Source organism: Bombina bombina, chromosome 1, assembly GCF_027579735.1.
Source record: "Bombina bombina isolate aBomBom1 chromosome 1, aBomBom1.pri, whole genome shotgun sequence".
Lineage (NCBI taxonomy): Eukaryota > Metazoa > Chordata > Amphibia > Anura > Bombinatoridae > Bombina > Bombina bombina.
This window is the reverse complement of record NC_069499.1, coordinates 75491797-75513175: the sequence shown is the minus strand read 5'-3', so window position 1 is coordinate 75513175 and position 21379 is coordinate 75491797. Positions and strand designations below refer to the sequence as shown.

The 21379-nt window shown below is 40.1% G+C and overlaps 1 protein-coding gene across 3 annotated transcripts in view; it reads left to right on the top strand.

Annotated features, from left to right (window-relative positions):
• Positions 1–21379, top strand: part of EML1 (EMAP like 1) — a 167779-nt gene that overhangs the window by 142576 nt on the left and 3824 nt on the right. For all 3 annotated transcript variants that reach the window (XM_053697472.1, XM_053697471.1, XM_053697470.1), the window contains one exon: positions 3073–3203. In XM_053697472.1, coding sequence (XP_053553447.1) covers positions 3073–3203 — 131 coding nt within the window. The remainder of the gene's footprint in view (positions 1–3072; positions 3204–21379) is intronic.

The window sequence follows — 21379 nt, the reverse complement described above, 5'->3', positions numbered from 1 at the left end:
CGAGCACAGCTTCTGAGTTCTATAGGTTCCTACTAACAGACGAGCACAGCTTCTGAGTTCTATAGGTTCCTACTAACAGACGAGCACAGCTTCTGAATTCTATAGGTTACTAATAACAGACGAGCACAGCTTCTGAGTTCTATAGGTTCCTAATAACAGACGAGCACAGCTTCTGAGTTTTATAGGTACCTACTGACAGGCGAGCACAGCTTCTGAGTTCTATAGGTACCTACTGATAGGCGAGCACAGCTTCTGAATTCTATAGGTAAAAGAAAACAACCACACAGCACAGGTAGCATGAAACAGAACACAAATATATAAAGGAGGAAGTGGGGGAAAATGGCACTTTAATCAGACATTATGGGGGGGGGGGGGGTTATTTCCAAGTCCTGCACTTCCCCATAAGAAGGAATTTACATAAATATAATGTTGTCTGATGAACATTTTGTCTCAAGAAAAGGACAAATAAGAAATGGTTTAAATATAGATTTATTTATTTCCCCCCCCCCCGGGTTCAGTTTTCATTATTATGAAAAGGAGCAAATGTGTAATTTATCCCCAAAAAATAAATTAAATCCATTTTGTGGTTTAACAGAGACTGTGAAATTGAGGAAAAATTAATAATATAGAACAAGATAAAGAGAGTAAAAAAAGGGGGGGTGTACAAATCACTAGAGTGAAAAAAATGGGGAAATGTACAAATCACTAGAGTGAAAAAGGGGGGGATGTACAAATCACTAGAGTGAAAAAGGGGGGGTGTACAAATCACTAGAGTGAAAAAGGGGGGGTGTACAAATCACTAGAGTGAAAAAGGGGGGGTGTACAAATCACTAGAGTGAAAAGGGGGGGTGTACAAATCACTAGAGTGAAAAGGGGGGGTGTACAAATCACTAGAGTGAAAAGGGGGGGTGTACGAATCACTAGAGTGAAAAGGGGGGGTTAAAGTACAAATCACTAGAGTGAAAAGGGGGGGTAAATGTAAAAATCACTAGAGTTAAAGGAGGGGGATGTACAAATCACTAGAGTGAAAAAGGGGGGGGAAATGTACAAATCAATACAGTGAAAAAATGGGGGAATGTGCAAATCACTAGAGAGTGAAAAGGGGGGGTTAATGTACAAATCACTAGAGAGTGAAAGGGGGAGGGGAAATGTACAAATCACTAGAGTGAAAAAAGGGGGGAATGTACAAATCACTAGAGTGAAAAAAAGGGGGGGGAAATGTACAAATCACTAGAGTGAAAAAAAGGCAGGGTTAATGTACAGATCACTAGAGTGAAAAAATGGGGGTAATGTACAAATCACTAGAGTGAAAAGGGGGGTGTACAAATCACTAGAGTGAAAAAGGGGGGGTGTACAAATCACTAGAGTGAAAAAGGGGGGATGTACAAATCACTAGAGTGAAAAGGGGGGGTTAATGTACAAATCACTAGAGTGAAAAGGGGGGGTTAATGTACAAATCACTAGAGTGAAAAGGGGGGGTTAATGTACAAATCACTAGAGTGAAAAGGGGGGGTTAATGTACAAATCACTAGAGTGAAAGGGGGGGTTAATGTACAAATCACTAGAGTGAAAAGGGGGGGTTAATGTACAAATCACTAGAGTGAAAAGGGGGGGGTAAATGTACAAATCACTAGAGTGAAAAAATGGGGGAATGTGCAAATCACTAGAGAGTGAAAAGGGGGGGGGGTTAATGTACAAATCACTTGAGTTAAAAGGAAGGCTAAATGTACAAACCACTAGAGAGTGAAAGGGGGGGAGGAAATGTACAAATCACTAGAGTGAAAAAGGGGGGGGGGGAAATGTACAAATCACTAGAGTGAAAAAGGGGGGGGGGAAATGTACAAATCACTAGAGTGAAAAAGGGGGGGGGGAAATGTACAAATCACTAGAGTGAAAAGGGGGGGGGAGAATGTACAAATCACTAGAGTGAAAAAAGGGCGGAAATGTACAAATCACTAGAGAGCTAAATTAGCTGAACTTTCTGGACGTGACGTTTTTGAGCTTGATCTATGTTTGTTTGGTTTTTTTTTTTAATTGTTTGAATAGACTTGTATTATGCTTAAATTCTATATAGTGGATACAAGTGTTAATCATCTCCATTAATTCCTGCAGGGAGAGATTTAAAGATCTACAATTTGTTATTATTTCAGTACATGGTGCACTTGTTCTTAAGTCATTCATATACAGTAAGAGAGGAAAGACAGAGCCTTAGTCAATTCATATACAGCACTGTGGTAAAGGTACAAACTAAAAAAATGTTTTGTATTTCAGGGCCCTGATAGCAAAAGTCTAAATGTGAATCAGCATCTGGTAGTTCATCTGTAAAATGTATATATAACCGTACAACAGTATGCCAGTGGTTTGCCTTACAGCAAAATGTTTTAATTCAGGTTATAGGTAAGATCATATGTTGCTTTTATTCAGGTTATAGGTTAGATCATGTGTTTTAATTCAGGTGGTAAGATCATATGTTGCTTTTATTCAGGTTATAGGTTGTTTTTATTCAGGTTATAGGTTAGATCATGTGTTTTAATTCAGGTTAAAGGTAAGATCATAGGTTGTTTTTATTCAGGTTAAAGGTAAGATCATACATTGTTTTAATTCGGGTTATAGGTAAGATCATGTGTTTTTATTCAGGTTATAGGTAAGATCATACATTGTTTTAATTTGGGTTATAGGTAAGATCATGTGTTGTTTTTATTCAGGTTATAGGTAAGATCATACATTGTTTTAATTCAGGTTATAAGTAAGATCATACATTGTGTTTATTCACGTTATAGTTAAGATCATAAATTGTTTTAATTCAGATTATAGGTAAGATCATACATTATTTGTATTTAGGTTATCGGTTGTTTTTATTCAGGTTATTGGGGAGGTCATACGTTATTTAAATGCATATTATTGGCACCATAGGCTGTCGGAACTGAATCAGGTAGTCACATACGTGTCACTGTGTAGTAAGGTACCCAGGTAATGCTTTTTTTTACAACCCACCACCCACATCTGTTGTTGGTGCTTCTGTGATTCCTGCAATAGTAAAACCACATTGATAACAAATCCCATCTATTACAGGTGTATGGCCGGAAGGTTCAGATGGTACAGACCTGAATGCAATCTGCAGATCCAATGGCAAGAAGATCCTGGCTACTGGGGATGATTTTGGCAAAGTTCACCTCTTCTCCTATCCTTGCTCACAGTTCAGAGTAAGTTATAATTATTTCTAATATCTTCCCTTTATTTAAAGGGAGAAGAAACCCAATTTATTTATTTCATAATTCAGATAGAGAACTCACTGAGGAGGTATAGTATACAGCTCAGCTTTTCAGTGGGATCTTCCAGTCAATGATAATTATTTTGCAAAGTGTCTTGCAGAACTTTTACATGGTTTTCAGCCATGACAATGTGTTAGAGACCCCAGAATAATCCACAAGCTGTACATATGCATTCATAGCTCAAAAAAACGCTATAACACTGACAATTCAACACATTTCAGTCTATAACAATGCAAATTTCAAGCAGCATTTTGCAGGAGTTTTGGATTATTCGACATCAATAGCATTGACACATTGAAAACACATTTGGCTGGTATTCATGTTTATATCATGACTGGTCCCATATCACCTTTTTAAATAATTAACGGGAGATGACAGTCCAAACTAAATGTTCTTGGATTTTTAAGAGATTTTTTCAATTTACTTCTATTGGCAAAATGACTTATTTCTCTTTGTAAAAAGCATACCTAGGTAGGCTACTGGGCAGCAATGCACTACTGGGAGCTAGCTGGTGACTGGTGGCCTCTTGTCGTTGGCTCACCAGATGTGGTCAGCTAGCTCCATGTAGTGCATTGCTGCTCTGAAGCTGACTTTTTTTACACTTATGTCTGTGCACTCTCAGCACTGACCTTGTGAACAAGCATGGAAGTTTCTTTCATATAATTGGCAAGAGTCCATGAGCTTGTGACGTATGGGATATACAATCCTACCATGAGGGGCAAAGTTTCCCAAACCTCAAAATGCCTATAAATACACCCCTCACCACACCCACAATTCAGTTTTGGAGGTGGTGAAGTATGGAGGTGGTGTAGTAAGTTTGTGCTTAGATTCTACGCTGATATGCGCTTCTCAGCATTTTGAAGCCCGATTCCTCTCAGAGTACAGTGAATGTCAGAGGGATGTGAAGGGAGTATCACCTATTGAATGCAATGATTTTCCTTGAGGGAGATCTATTTCATAGGCTCTCTGTTATCGTTCGTAGAGATTCATCTCCTACCTCCCTTATTCAGATCGACAATATACTCTTATTCCATTACCTCTACTGATAACAGTTTCAGTACTGGTTTGGCTATTTGCTATATGTGGATGGGTGTCTTTCGGTAAGTATGTTTTCATTACTTAAGGCACCCCAGCTATGGTTTGGCACTTTATTCATTTATATAAAGTTCTAAATATATGTATTGTACTTATATTTGCCATGAGTCCGGTTTATGTATATTTCCTTTTGCAGACTATCTGTTTCATATTTTGGGGAAAAAACATATTTAGGAAAAAAAAATCTTGCCTGGGGTATAGTCTTTTCTCAATTGACTGCTTTTTCTCAATTGACTGCGTGAAGGTGTGGCCCTCATTCCAAACAATGGATTCAGAGCATTGTCTCTCAAGGGTACCGAATAGGATTCAGAGTAAGACCTCCTGTGAGAAGGTTTTTTCTCTCACGCATCCCAGCAAATCCAGTAAAGGCTCAGGCTTTTCTGAAGTGTGTTTCAGACTTGGAGCTTTCAGGGGTAATCATACCAGTTCCGTTTCAGGAACAGGGGTCTGGGGTTTTATTCAAATCTATTCATTGTCCAAAAGAAAGAAAATTCATTCAGGCCAGTTCTGGATCTGAAAATTTTGAATCGTTATGTAAGTGTGCCAACTTTCAAAATGGTGACTATAAGGACTATTCTGCCTTTTGTTCAGCAAGGGCATTATATGTCCACAATAGACTTACAGGATGCATAGCTTCATATTCCGATTCATTCAGACCACTATCAGTTTCTGAGATTCTCTTTTCTAGACAAGCATTACCAATTTGTTGCTCTTCCATTTGGCCTAGCGACGGCTCCAAGAATCTTTTTAAAGGTTCTCGGTGCCCTACTATCTGTAATCAGAGAACGGGCTATTGCGGTGTTTGACGATATATTGGTACTAGCTTAGTCTTTACATACTGCAGAATCTCACACAAATCAACTAGTGTTGTTTCTTCAAAGACATGGTTGGAGGATCAATTTACCAAAAAGTTCTTTGATTCCTCAGACAAGGGTCACTTTTTTAGGTTTCCAGATAGATTCAGTGTCCATGACTCTATCTCTAACAGACAAGAGACGATTACAATTGGTTTCAGCTTATCAGAACCTTTAGTCTCAATCATTCCCTTCAGTAGCTATGTGCATGGAAGTTTTAGGTCTCATGACTTCAGCATCGGACGCGATCTCCTTTGCTCGTTTCCATATGAGACCTCTCCAGCTTTGTATGCTGAACCAAAGGTGCAGGGATTATACAAAGATATCACAATTAATATCCATAAATCCCAATGTTCAACTCTCTCTGACTTGGTGGTTAGCTCACCATCGTATAGTTCAAGGGGCCTCTCTTGTTCTTCCAATCTGGACTGTAATCACAACAGATGCATGTCTTTCAGGTTAGGGAGCTGTCTGGGGATCTCTGACAGCACAAGGGGTTTGGAAATCTCAAGAGGCGAGGTTACCAATCAATATTTCAGAACTCCGTGCTATTTTCAGGGCTCTGCAGGTTTGGCCTCTGTTGAAGAGAAAACCGTTCATTTGTTTTCAGACAGACAATATCACAACTGTGGCATATGTCAATCATCAGGGTGGGACTCACAGTCCCCAAGCTATGAAAGAAGTGTCTCGGATACTTGTTTTGGTGGAATCCAGCTCCTGTCTAATTTCTGCGGTTCATATCCCAGGTATAGACAATTGGGAAGCGGATTATCTCAGCCGTCAGACTTTACATCCGGGGGAGTGGTCGCTCCATCCAGATGTGTTTTCTCAGATTGTTCAGATGTGGGGTCTTCCAGAAATAGATCTGATGGCTTTCCATCTAAACCAGAAACTACCCAGGTACCTGTCCAGGTCCAGGGATCCTCAGGCGGAAGCGGTGGATGCGTTAGCAGTTCCTTGGTGTTACTAACCTGCTTATATCTTCCCGCCTCCGGTTCTTCTTCCAAGAGTGATTTCCAAGATCATCTTGGAACAATTGTTTGTGTTGCTGGTAGCTCCAGCATGGCCTCACGGGGTTCTGGTATGCTGATCTTGTTCGGATGTCCAGTTGCCAACCTTGGCCACTTCCATTAAGGCCAGACCTTCTGTCTCAAGGTCCGTTTCTTTTACAAGATACGTCAAGTCCACGGATTTCATCCTTACTTATGGGATTACGCCTCCTATTCAGCAGGAAGTGGCAAAGAGCACCACAGCAGAGCTGTATATATAGCTCCTCCTTTCCCTCCCACCTCCAGCCATTCTCTTTGCCTGTGTTAGTGATAGGAAGAGGTAAAGTGAGGTGTTAGTTTAGATTCTTCAATCAAGAAGTTTGTTATTTTAAAATGGTGCCAGTGAGTACTATTTTTCTCAGGGAGAAATCGTTAGTCTGTAACTTCCCAAGAGGAGTGGAGACATTTTATTTTTTCTGCCCTGATGCTGATGATCTTAGCAAAAGTCATCTAAGATCCATGCTGGTTCCCACAGAAGGTAGAGTTAAGAAACATCTTCAGTGTGGAGAACTGTATCATGCTACAAGCAGCATTGAGGTATGTTCAGTCCTTGTTTTTGGGGAGACTTGATGCATCAGAACAGGATGACATTATTCCCTATCTGGGGAGGGTAATCGGTATACACTATAGCAATAAGAAATTGTGTCTCTGGAATACCCATTTATTTACTTTATTTATTTACTTTATTTTATTTATGTCTTTTACGTTATGCATTTCAAGTGTGTTGGTGTCACTTTGCATTGCATGTGTGGGCTGACGCTGGGATCGGCTGCTGGCTGCGGCTATGAGGTGGCTTGACAGGAGTTAATTTCCCTGTGTTTGCGTTTTTAAAGAGGGGCACATGGCTTGTTAGACTATGGCTAAACTAATGCTTAGAGCAGACATGTTATTTTTCGACCCATGCGGGTCTCTGTAACGGCTCAGAGGTTCGTCCACGGTGGGCGGGGCCTATTTTCGCACGCTCTATCGCGCAGTGTATTTTCCGGATGGCAGCAAGGTCCTGTGGCTCCGGTGGGGCCAAACTCAGTTCTTGTACCAGAGAGTGCAGAAAGACCGTTTTCTTCATTGTGATCTGGGGGCAGATAGACGCCGCAGCAGAGCTGTGGCGAGGTGCAGGGGCCGGAACTAATAGAGTTTAATATACTGATAAAATCGTTATTTAATTGATAGATAACATATCCTAACAAGTGGTGCAATATTGTTATTATATAAGTATATTAAGTATAATATATAAGTATAATATAAGTTATTTTGGGCACAAAAGGGCAATTTTTATTGCTGAAAACATTGTTTTTGTACAATATCAGAAAAATTGTTGGGCTTTTATTATTTAAAGGTGCAGTACATTTTTTTTGGCTATTCCGTTCAAAGGGAAGACTCTATTCGGGCCTGACTTGAAAGAAATTATTTCTGACATTACGGGAGGTAAGGGTCATCTCCTACCTCAGGATAAAGCAGCTAAACTGAGGGGTAAACAAAATAATTTTCGTTCCTTTCGGAACTTCAAAGGAGTCCCCGCTTCTTTTTCCGCTAAACAGGAAGGGAATTTTGCGCAAGCCAAGACTGTCTGGAGACCCAACCAGGCTTGGAACAAGGGTAAACAACCCAAGAAGCCCGCTGCTGTTACCAAGACAGCATGAAGGGGCGGCCCCCGATCCGGGACTGGATCTAATAGGGGGCAGACTTTCTCTTTTTGCCCAGGCTTGGGTAAGAGATGTTCAGGACCCCTGGACGCTGGAAATCGTGTCCCAAGGGTATCAGCTGGAATTCAAAAATTCTCTCCCAAGGGGGAGGTTTCTTCTTTCACGATTATCTGTAGACCAGATAAAAAGAGAGGCGTTCTTATGCTGTGTAAGAGACCTCTCTACTATGGGAGTAATTCGTCCCTTTCCAATACTGGAACAGGGGCAGGGGTTTTTCTCAAATCTTTTCGTAGTTCCCAAAAAAGAGGGAAAGTTCAGACCCATTTTAGATCTCAAGAGTCTAAACAAGTTTCTCAGAGTCCCATCCTTCAAGATGGAGACTGTTCAAACAATTTTACCAATGATCCAGGAGGGTCAATATATGACTACCGTGGACTTGAAGGATGCATACCTTCATATTCCTATCCACAAGGATCATCATCAGTACCTAAGGTTTGCCTTCCTGGACAAACATTTTCAGTTTGTGGCTCTTCCCTTCGGGTTGGCCACAGCACCCAGGATCTTCACGAAGGTTCTAGGGTCCCTTCTGGCGGTTCTCAGGCCGCGGGGTATTGCAGTGGCGCCTCGGACAAAGTCTCATACAGACATGGTTCTGTCCTTTCTGAGGACTCACGGGTGGAAGGTGAATCTAGAAAAGAGTTCACTAATTCCGCAGACACGGGTTCCCTTCTTGGGAACTCTGATAGATTCCATATCCATGAAAATTTTCTTGCCAGAGGTCAGAAAGTTAAAGATTCTGAATACATGCCGAGCCCTTCAGTCCAATCCTCGGCCATCATTGGCTCAGTGCACGCAGTACTTGGTATGGCGATCTAGTGGACATGTCCTCTCTGCCACCGTGGAAGCTTCCATTGAGGCAGGACCTTCTAATTCAAGGACCCTTCCAACACCCAAATCTAGTTTCTCTGCAACTAACTGCTTGGAGATTGAATGCTTGATTCTATCTAAGCGGGGGTTCTCTGATTCGGTCATTGATACTTTGATTCAGGCACGTAAGCCTGTTACTAGAAAGATTTACCATAAGATATGGCGTAAATATCTTTATTGGTGCGAATCCAAGGGCTACTCATGGAGTAGAGTTAGGATCCCCAGAATTCTGTCTTTTCTCCAAGAAGCATTGGAGAAAGGATTATCAGCTAGTTCCTTAAAGGGACACATTTCTGATTTGTCAATTTTGCTACACAAACGTTTGGCAAATTTTCCTGACGTTCAGTCTTTTTGTCAGGCTCTGTCAAGAATTAAGCCTGTGTTTAGACCAATTGCTCCACCCTGGAGTTTGAATTTAGTTCTTAATGTTCTTCAAGGGGTTCCGTTTAAACCCATGCATTCCATAGATATTAAGTTGTTATCTTGGAAGGTGTTATTTTTGGTTGCTATTTTCTCTGCTCGTAGAGTTTCTGAGCTTTCAGCGTTACAATGTTCCATTCTGATAAGGTGGTTTTATGTACCAGTAAAGAAAAGAATATGGCTCAGTGCAACACAGTGGTGACTGCTTCCAATCAGGATAATGTCCAGAAAAAATATAAATACATAAATAGCTTCCCAATTGAAAACCGGAATATCTGCTAATTAGTGAACTTAGGCAATGTTCCTCTTTCTCATATGGATGTAAAGCACACAAACGCTCTTATTCTTAATTGTAATATATATATATATATATATATATATATATATATATATATATATATATATATATATAGCGCTGTTTACCACTAAAACAACATGCCCCCAAGCTGCGATGTATCACAATATTCAGTACTTAAATGATAATATACAACTGCACTTTAAATGTCCCGGTTATTGGTTATATGCTCCCACGAGCTTAGTACCTCTCAGCTCCCTTCAATACCCCTCTACAACAATACCTCTGGCCCGGGCTCTCTGTAGTGTCTCCAGCCGCTGTTCCGGACTCCTGTCCGTCCACACCATGCGGATTCAGCCTGTTCTGCGTATCCTTGCGTGTAGCGTGACGTCACTTCCTGGTTACCGGTATGCTGTGAGTAGACGGGGTAACGGGTCTGAGGGAATTTAGACCAATAGATATGCCAGTCTTGATACTTTACTTCACAGCTCCTGCTTTCTTATCGAGTATTCAGCTGTTGTCCTCAAGTGCCGTTGATACACCGTATTTCCTTAGTTTTAGGCAGTTAGGTGGGTCCATCCAGAAAGAAGGCAATGGGAAGGTCCAGACTGCAGTGCAGCTTCAGCTACTGACTTAGGCAAAAAAGTTAAGCTCAAAAAACATCAAAATCGTCAGTAGCTGATTCAAAAGTTAAAAAGTCTCTTTATTAGAAAAGCTTTAAAACATAGAGGGTATGTACCCTTTAAGCAAAACAGACTAACATGTTTCGGCAAACGCCGTACTCATAGTCCTAAAATACACTGCACACATTCAAGCTTAAATCCTGGGGTATGATTGGTGGAAATTCTAAATACCAATTTAGATTTAAAGGTACAATACATCTATTTATGACACTGACCTATGCTTTTGTAAATGTGATTACATATATATGTTAATATTAAATGCGTTTTTTACATCCTATGCTTAATTTATTTCTAGAATATTAATACAAAGTCAAAGATGAATATAAATAACATTGGAAATGTTCTATACAAGTTATAACATGGAATCATAACTGTATTAATCTCAAAGGTACATCCTATCAACAACATATCAATGTAATATTTACTCTGTAACATAGTATATCCTTATATACTGTTCTGAAACATTGCTGGAGAAAGATATTTTTCTTATCACATAAAGGAGACATATGGATTATGGTCTCTATTTATTATTTATTTAATGATCATATTGAGCAGAAGTGACCAATGTGAATTTAAGGTAGTTCTATCTGATTGTACTATTAATAGGTATATTTACCCCTGTTCATCAGGGTTGAAACTAGATTAGATAGATATATGGGCAAATAGGACTTATTGGAAAGAGTATGTGCAGGTGATTACAAGAGTATATGTATATTTTCTTCTCAAAGTGGTCCCTAAAATAGGTGGGGTTAAACCAGTACTAATAATTTGTACAGAATCATGACTTCTCTCATCCAGTCTTTCAAATCATGTCACTTTCATCAATAGTGACCAAGTATATTATCCAAAATCTTGTACATATAGCAATAGCATTTTTCAACAGACCCAGAGGATGGAGAGAGGACAAAATCAACTCCAATAGTTAATAAAATCATACTCAGAGTTCAGACCAAAGGGGACCTTGGTCTGGAGTCTGAAAATCCAGTACATTACCTGTCTTGAAAGTACCTGATATTTGTCCCCTCCCCTCCTCTGGGCCTGTATTTTCTCGATTATCATCCATCTAAGGGTGGCACAATTTTTATCATGTGTCTTTACGAAGTGATCCACAACCGGGGTACTAATTTTACCCACTCTGATTGTGGATAAATGCTCACGTATACGTGAGCGCACCTCTCTTGTCGTTAATCCTATGTATTGAAGATTACAAACTGAACACCATAATAGGTAGATACAGTAAGTAGATCTACAATTCATATCAGTAGCCACCTCAAACGTTTCCCCTGTTACACAGGATTGAAAGGATGAGCCTATATGTACATATCTTTCCATATGCCGGTGAGGTAGCTCAGTTGGTAAATGCCCTGACTACAAAAAAGCCTGTTTAAAAGATCCAAGGTCACAGGTTCAAATCCCGGCAGGGCCGACTCAGCCCTTCATCCTTCCGAGGTCGATAAAATGAGTACCATTAAATTGGGTAATAATAACAACTATTACTATTCAGCTGCCGATTTGGTTAATTCCGAGAGCGAGCGCTGAAAAAGCGCTTTGAGTCCCACTGGGAGAAAGGCGCTATATAAATACTAGTTATTATTATTATTATTATTATTATTCACATGCCTTGCACTGTGTATAACCACACCTATAGGTGCCCCTATGTCTGAGCCAAGAAGACTGTGTAGCTCATGCAAGTTTCTTTAGTTGGGATGGAGACACTATACTCCCAATTGATTTGTTTCTTCTATAGGAGAATCTGCAACCCTTCCTGACTGCATCAGCTAGACCATCATCAGCTGCAAGCAAATTAAAGTGTCCCCGAATTATATTGCAAATGCTTTGATACTGTTCTGAGTAATCCGTGACAAACGTTAGTTTGCGTTCTGAATCCTTATTAGTTTTTGTACAATCCTTTAAAAGGACCTCTCTGTTTATATTATCAACCCCTCTCCTAGCTTTTTTAAGCACACTACTGCTGTAGCCTCTGTCTCTCAATCTACCCTGTAAAACATCAGCATGCTTTTCAAAGTCATTAGTTAATGTGCAATTTCTTTTAAGGCGGACAAACTGTCCTTTGGCTACAGAGTATGGCACCTGTCGGGGGTGACAGCTCTTGGCATGTAAAACACTGTTGCCCAAAATAGGCTTCCTGTACACTTCTGATGGAATATTACCTGACTGCCAACCGTACCAGACCTGATTTCCTTCCTAAGGTTGTTTCTAACAAGAATATTAATCCGGAAATTGTTGTTCCTTCGTTGTGTCCTAATCCTTCTAAGAAGGAGCGTTTGTTGCATAACTTGGACGTGGTCCGTGCCCTGAAGTTTTACTTGCAGGTGACTACAGAATTTCGTCAATCATCTTCATTATTTGTTGTTATCTCTCGAAAGCGTAGGGGCCAGAAAGCTACGGCTACCTCTTTCTTTTTGCTTGAAGAGTATCATCCGTTTGGCATATGAGACTGCTGGACAACAGCCTCCTGAAAGAATTACGGCTCATTCTACTAGGGCTGTGGCTTCCTCATGGGCATTTAAAAACGATGCTTCTGTTGAACAGATTTGCAAGGCTGCGACTTGGTCGTCTCTTCACACTTTTTGCAAATTTTCCAAATTTGATACTTTTCCTTCTTCTAAGGCTATTTTTGGGAGAAAGGTTCTTCAAGCAGTGGTGCCTTCCGTTTAGGTTCCTGTCTTGTCCCTCCCTTTCATCCGTGTCCTATAGCTTTGGTATCGTATCCCATAAGTAAGGATGAAATCCGTGGACTCGTCGTATCTTGTAAAAGAAAAGGAAATTTATGCTTACCTGATAAATTTATTTCTTTTACGATATGACGAGTCCACGGGCCACCCTGTTTTTTCAATACAGATTTTTATTTTGTTAAACTTCAGTCACCTCTGCACCTTGGCTTTTCCTTTCTCTTCCTAACTTCGGTCGAATGACTGGAGGTGGGAGGGAAGGGAGGAGCTATATATACAGCTCTGCTGTGGTGCTCTTTGCCTCTTCCTGCTAAACAGGAGGCGTAATCCCATAAGTAAGGATGAAATCCGTGGATTCGTCGTAACGTAAAAGAAATAAATTTATCAGGTAAGCATAATTTTCCTTTTTTCCATCAGGATCTCAAATCATTAAATTTGAAGGTATGGAAATTGAACGCCTAGTGCTTAGTCATAGAGGTTTCTCTGACTCAGTGATTAATACTATGTTACAGGCTCGTAAATCTGTTTCTAGGAAGATTTATTATCGCGTTTACAATACTTATATTTCATGGTGTTCTTCTCATAAAATCTCCTGGCATTCTTTTAGAATACCTAGAATTTTACAGTTCCTTCAGGATGGTTTGGATAAAGGTTTGTCTGCAAGTTCATTGAAGGGACAAATCTCTGCTCTTTCTGTTTTATTTCACAGAAATATTGCTAAGCTTCCTGATATTCACTGTTTTGTACAGGCTTTGGTCCATATCAAGCCTGTCATTAAATCAATCTCTCCTCCTTGGAGTCTTAATTTGGTTTTGAAGGCTTTACAGGCTCCCCCGTTTGAGCCTATGCATTCTTTGGACATTAAACTACTTTCTTGGAAAGTGTTGTTCCTTTTGGCCATCTCTTCTGCTAGAAGAGTTTCCGAAGTATCTGCTCTTTCTTGTGAATCTCCATTTCTGATTTTTCAACAGGATAAGGCAGTTTTGCGGACTTCATTTAAATTTCTACCTAAGGTTGTGAATTCTAACAACATTAATAGAGAAATTGTTGTCCCTTCTTTGTGTCCTAATCCGAATATTTCTTTGGAGAGATCCTTGCATTCTTTGGATGTGGTAAGAGCTTTGAAATATCATGTTGAAGCTACTAAAGATTTCAGGAAGACTTCTAGTCTATTTGTTATCTTTTCTGGTTCTAGGAAAGGTTAGAAGGCTTCTGCCATTTCCTTGGCATCTTGGTCAAAGCTTTTGATTCATCAGGCTTTTTTGGAGTCGGGTCAGGCCCCGCCTCAGAGAATTATAGCTCATTCTACCAGATCAGTCTTCACTTCGTGGGCTTTTAAGAATGAAGCTTCAGTTGATCAGATTTGCAAAGCAGCAACTTTCTAAAATTGTTGACTATTACTATCAATGCTCGTTCAAATCCAGATCTTTGTGTTTCGCTTTCACACTAATAAACCTGGTTCTGTAAAGAGCCAAAAGCAGTTACCCGTGGCCATATTCAGCATTCATTTATATGCACAAATGCCAATTTGCAATTGCCTAGTTTAAAATCGTGGCACATGCATCATGAAAATGCCAGTGAAACATATTTTGTGTTGGAAGCAGATCTTCTGACGTGCTCTCCTTTGTTAAGACATAGTCCTTTACCATGATAGCATACTGATGTAGACTCAAGAGTAAGCATGAGTATTGAGCTTTATATGGCAGCAGTATTTGTAACTTTATACATATAATGCTCAGGACCTATACAAGCTCCTGAGACTACCTAGATATTATTTCATGGGTTGAAAGGAGAGAGTTTCAATAAAGGATACTGGACGTGTGCATTCAGAGGTCCAGATTTTAGTGTTTTGCGGTTTCACTAGTCTAAATTTTGCTCTGAAAATAGTTGACAGGCATGAAGGGCCACTGCCTTCCGCATTCAGAGTTATCCGAAACCTCCGAATGTGAATGTCTAAAGGATACCACTTGTTAACATCCTATGCTCTATGGGAATCATGACATTTTAGTTTTGACTTCCTTGTTCCTTTAAACGTTAAAGGGACAGTCTACAATAAAATTGTTATTGTTTTAAAAGATAGATAATCCGTTATCACCCATTCCCCAGTTTTGCACAACCAACACTGTTATATTAATAAACTTTTTACCTCTGTGATTACCTTGTATCGAAGAACCTTCTTCCAGCCCCCTGATCACATGACTGTGACTGTTAATTATCTATTGTCTTGCAGTTAGCATTGTGTTGGGCTAAATCTTAAATAACTCCCTGTGCCTGAACACAGTGTTATCTATATGGCCCACGTGTACTTTCAGTCTCTTTGTGTTGAAAAGTAATTTAAAAAGCATGTGATAAGAGGCAGCTCTCAAGGGTTTAGAAATTAGCATATGAGTCTGTCTAGGTTTAGTTTCAACTAAGAATACCAAGAGAAAAAAACAAATTTGATGATAAAAGTAAATTGGAAAGTTGATTAAAATTACATGTCCTATCTGAATAATGAAAGTTTAATTTTGACTAGACTGTCACTTTAGCAGAGTTTAATGGCATCTGTGTTCACTTTAGATCGGATCTTTATAGGGGAGATCTTTGAGGCCTGCATTGTACATATTGGGACAGTCTCATATCGGGATCATAGTACAGACCGGTCAAAACTGTCACATTGTATTTGTCAACAGTGTTTCTTTCTAATGACACGAGTCCACGGATCATCATTAATTACTGTTGGGAATATCTCTCCTGCCCAGCAGGAGGTGGCAAAGAGCACCACAGCAAAGCTGTTAAATATCACTTCCCTTCCCTCCCACTCCAGTCATTCTCTTTTCCTTCAGTTAGAGCAAGGAAGTGGTAATGTTAGGTGTTAGAAAAGATTCTTCAATCAAGAGTTTATTATTTTTTAAGTAGTACAAGATTGTGCTACTTTGTCCTAGGGTGTAGCCGTAGTCCACATCAGTCTCTTTAGTAGGGCAGTGGTGGCTTTAAAGCTATGGGAACTTGTGGGACATAATTCTCACTCCGCCTCCCATGTAATTTATGCTGCCCTAACTTTGAAAGCCTGAGGGGAATACTGTCTTTTTTCTTTCCACAGGTCTATGTGAGGGAGAGGACCTCTCAAACCTGGTGAGCTGCCTTGCTGTCGGGCAGTTTTATGAGGTAAGTGCTGACTTGTTTATTTCTGGGGAAGAAAGCTCTCAGAAAAAGTGGGCACTTTATTCAAATACAAGGAGACAAAATGAGGGCTAAATTAAGACAAAGCACTTTATTTTAAAGGGGACATTTTTCTCTCTTATACTGGAGAGGATTTTCTGACATCAGGTTTTGCAGGCACTGGGGGCTGAGAATAGTCTGCTTGGCTAAACATATGGTGGTTTCACTTCTCCCGGCGGTTAGGACCGGTAAATTAGCCATCTCGTCTGCTGCTGGAGTTTGGATCGTTTGAATACTAGAGGGTCTAACTCCGGTGTTTACAGGGCAGGTAGGCACCTCTGCAAACAAGCTGAGGTGTAGAGGTGTTTATTTTCATTTATTTAGCTTTTATACCGCTTTCTGCAGTTTTCAGTAAAAAAGTTGCTTTTTAAAATTTTAAAGAGACAGTAACGTTTTTTCTCAATCTTATTCTTTATTAAAAATTGAAAATATTATTGCTAATTTGATTTGTTGTGAGTCAGAATGGACCAAGAGGCTTTGCAAAGTGTCACTTGTTCTCTGTGTTTTGATGCCAATGTAGAACCACCAATCCCTTTCTGTTCCTCATGCATTGAGAGAACTTTAAATTACAGGGATAGACTTTTTTCTGAGCCAACATTTTCCAAGGAAGATGCTGTTCAGGAGTCTAATGTAAATGTTCAATATATGCCGCAGCCTTCTCCTCGAGCGTCCCAACTTGTATCGCCCACACATGCAGTGCCCTGCCCTTCCTCTCTTACTTCTCCTGGAGTTACGTTGCAAGACATCGCTTCTCTCATGTCCACTGCGGTTTCGGATGCATTATCTGCCTTTCCCATGTTGAAGGGGAAGCGCAAGAGGAAGAGTAGACATTCAGTAGATGAGGTTACTTACGCAGCTGTTGCTATTTCAAATGTCCCCTCCCAGAAGCCTGAGAAGGAGGATACTTCGGTAGCATCTGAGGGTGAAATCTCAGACTCTGACAGTGTAATTCCTACTGCTGATACTGAAGTTGTATCCTTCAGGTTTAAGCTGGAGCACCTCCGTTTGTTACTTAAGGAGGTTTTAGCTACATTAGATGATAGCGACACTATGGTCATTGTTAATCCGAAGAAATCCAATAAGCTAAACAAATATTTTGATGTACCTTCCTCAATAGAGGTTTTTCCTGTACCAGACCGAGCTTCTGAGATCATTGCTAAGGAGTGAGACCAGGTATGCCTTTTTCTCCATCTCCTATATTTAAAAAGATGTTTCCCATAGCTGACTCTGTCAAGGAAGCTTGGCAAACAGTGCCCAAGGTGGAAGGAGCTGTTTCCACTCTGGCTACTATCCCCATAGAGGATAGTTGGGCTTTTAAAGATCCTATGGATAAAAAATTAGAGGGGTTACTCAAAAAGATGTATGTACATCAAGGTTTACAATGGAAACTAGCTGTGTGCATTGCTACAGTCACTAGTGCCGTGGCTTATTGGTTTGATGTGTTTGATGCTATTAGGACAGACACCCCACTTGATGAAATCCAGTATCGGATTAATGCTCTTAAGTTGGCTAATTCCTTTATTACTGATGCTTCCCTTCAGGTTATCAAACTAGGAGCAAAGATTTCAGGTTTCTCTGTTCTTGCCCGCAGAGCTTTATGGTTAATGCCTTGGTCTGCGAATGTGTCATCTAAGTCTAAACTTTTAGCGATTCCTTACAAAGGAAAGACCTTGTTTGGACCAGGCTTGACGGAAATAATTTCTGATATTTTAGGAGGCAAGGGTCACCTTCTCCCTCAGGATAAGAGAAATAAGCAAAAGGGACAGAGGAGTAATTTTCGTTCCTTTCGAAACTTCAAGGGAAATTCTTCCGTTTCCAAGCAAGAACAGTCTAAGTCTTCCTGGGGACCCAATCAGTCTTGGAACAAGGGAAAACATTCCAACAAGCCTGTTATTGAATCAAAGACGGCATGAAGGGCCTGCCCCCAACCTGGGACCAGATCTTGTGGGGGGCAGGCTTTCCTTCTTCACTCATTCACTCATTCTTGGGTTCGAGATGTTTAGGATCCCTGGGCAGTGGACATAGTGTTCCAGGGATACAAACTAGAGTTCAAAAGTTTTCCTCCCAGAGGCAGGTTTCTGCTTTCAAAATTATCTGTTAGACCAGACAAAAAGAGAGGCGTTCTTACATTGTGTACGGGACCTCTCCGACCTGGGAGTGATAGTTCCTGTTCCGATGCAGGAACAGGGTCTGGTGTTTTATTCCAATCTGTTCGTGGTTCCCAAAAAGGAAGGAACCTTCAGGCCAATTTTAGATCTCAAGAAAACAAATTCCTCAGAGTACCGTCCTTCAAGATGGAAACTATTCATTCCATTCTTCCTTTGGTCCAAGAGGGTCAATTTATGACAACGGTGGATTTAAAGGACGTGTACCTGCATGTTCCTATTCACAGGGATCATCACAAATTTCTAAAGTTTGCCTTTCTAGACAAACACTTCCAATTTGTGGCTCTTCCTTTGGCCTTGCCACAGCTCCCAGGATTTTCTCAAAGGTTCTGGGATCCCTGTTGGCGGTGCTCCGATTACGGGGTATTGCAGTGGCGCCCTATCTGGACGACATCCTCGTCCAGGCACCATCCTTTCCTTTCAACAAGCAAGGTCCCACACGGAAATATTGTTATCCTTCCTGTGATCTCACGGATGAAAAGTAAATTTGGAAAAGTTTCTTAATTCCAAATACAAGGGTAACTATAATAGATTCCCTATTAATGAGGATTTTTCTGACAGAAGTCAGGAAATCAAAAAATTTTCAATTCTTGCCTAGCGCTTCAGTCCGCTCCTCGGCCATCAGTGGCTCAGTGCATGGAGGTAATCGGGCTGATGGTAGCGGCAATGGACATCATCCTGTTCGCTTGTTTCCATCTCAGACCTCTGCAGCTAGACATGCTCGGTCAATGGAACGGAGATTATGCGGATTTGTCTCCACAGATTCTACTGGAGAAGGAGACAAAAGATTCTCTTCTTTGGTGGTTGTCTCAGGATAATCTCTCCCAGGGAACCTGCTTTCACAGACCCTCCTGGGGGATTGTGACAACAGACGCCAGTCTCCTAGGATGGGGAGCAATCTGGGGCTCTCTGAAGGCTCAGGGATTGTGAACTCAGGCAGACCTTCAGTCTAGCATACCTGTTTCCGCTGTTCGCTCTTCTCCCTCGGGTCATTGCTCGAATCAAGCAGGAGAGGGCGTCTGTGATCCTCATTGCACCGGCTTGGCCTTGCAGGGTTTGGTATGCAAACCAGGTGGAAATGTCATCTCTTCCTCCTTGGAGACTTCCGTTGAGGAAAGGCCTTCTATTTCAAGGGCCCTTCCTTCATCCAAATCCAGTTTCTCTGAAGCTGACTGCATGGAGATTGAACGCTTAATTTTATCTAAGCAGGATTTTCAGATTCGATCATTGAGACCATGATTCAGGCTCGTAAACCTGTGACTAGAAAGATTTACCATAAAATATGGCATAAATATCTATATTGGTGTGAATCCAAGGGCTATTCTTGGAGCAGAGTTAGGATTCCTAGAATTCTGTGTCTTCTCCAGGAAGGTTTGGATAAAGGATTATCGGCTAGTTCCTTAAAGGGTCAAATATCTGCCTTGTCTATTTTGTTACATAAACGTCTGGCAGACGTCCCAAATGTGCAATCTTTTTCTCAGACCTTAGTCAGGATCAGGCCTGTGTTCAAACCAATTACTCCTCCCTGGAGTCTTAATTTAGTTCTTAAAGTTCTTCAAGGGGTTTCGTTTGAGCCTATGCATTCCTTAGATATTCTAAAAATTGAAAAAAAGGAGGCGCCACCATAGTGTACAATCAATGTTGCAGAAATTAACCAGTGCACAATGTAACATACTTACAGTGTTAAAGGCACTTGACAACTTATCCCCGTCTTTTCCAGGCCACTCGAACCTCTTATTCGGCTGCCACACACGGAATACAAGCAGGATCTATGTGAAAGGCTGAAATTTCCAATCCCTCACTTTCCAGCTCTGTATTAACTTCCACACACTTCGTGGACTCTAGTTATAGCTGTGGTGGTATACAGTGTATACGATATAAGATATATATAAATGTATATAGTGAAGCTCTTGGAAAATGTCAATAGTTAAAGACTTTAATTTAAAAACACAACGTTTCACGATCCAATACGATCGTTTCATCAGGTGTAAATAAATCATTAGAATTCCACAGCTTCAAATACTCTTTTTGGGTTTCTAAGGGCTTCACTGCACTTGCGCGAGTGTTTCACACATCTGTTAGGAATACCCCATTACGCTGCACATAACCCAATTCGACCAAACTTGTCCAATCAGGATCCTGTAAACTGCCAAGCCCCTAATTGTCTTTACAGGCTCATTTTAATGGTGGGATACCTTATTGACATATTCAAATAAAACCCCACCCCCTTATTCAATTCGTAAAATCCCTATAATAAAATACAATATTTATAGCAGTGATGTCCCGACACCTTCGTGCAATGCTCAGTGTCTGATCCCCTAAAAATCTAAAATAAATACATCTATACATTGTTCATCGAGTTTACAATTTCAACACTACTCATAAAAACTGTTGTTCTCAGTGTCTAGTGGTATCTACCATAGTCTAATCGTAATGTCAAATATATAACACTATATGGTAGATGAAAAAGATGCCTCAAAAGATGATAAATATATTATATGTATGATTGCTAGATCCATTCACGTTGCCAGCAAATCTAACATATATCCGGGTTATAAAGTAATGTTCTACATACTGAACTAATAATGTAGTAAGTACCACCTAATGTGTCCTGCCCAAAACAAATATATCAAAGATCCTATCTAAATGTTTAAATGTACTATTGTGTATAATATACATGTGCGGGCAGCATGGGCTAGATATTCTAAAAATATTTTTATATATATATATATATATATATATATATATATATATATATATATATATATTATATATATAATATATATATATATATATATATATATATATATATATATATATATATATATATATATATATATATATATATATATATATATATATATATATATATATATGTGTGTGTGTGTAGATAATGAGTCACAACTAAAAGATTTAATGTTCCAAAATAGATATACTATCACAAGAATATTTGTCTATAATCTGTCACCTCAGGTAGGTACTAATAATGGGCATGTGTAAGGCAATATAGTATAGGTCCTATTTCACAGGGGCAAACATCCAAAAGGGCAAAACAATGTCCATATACCCAAAATGACATGTG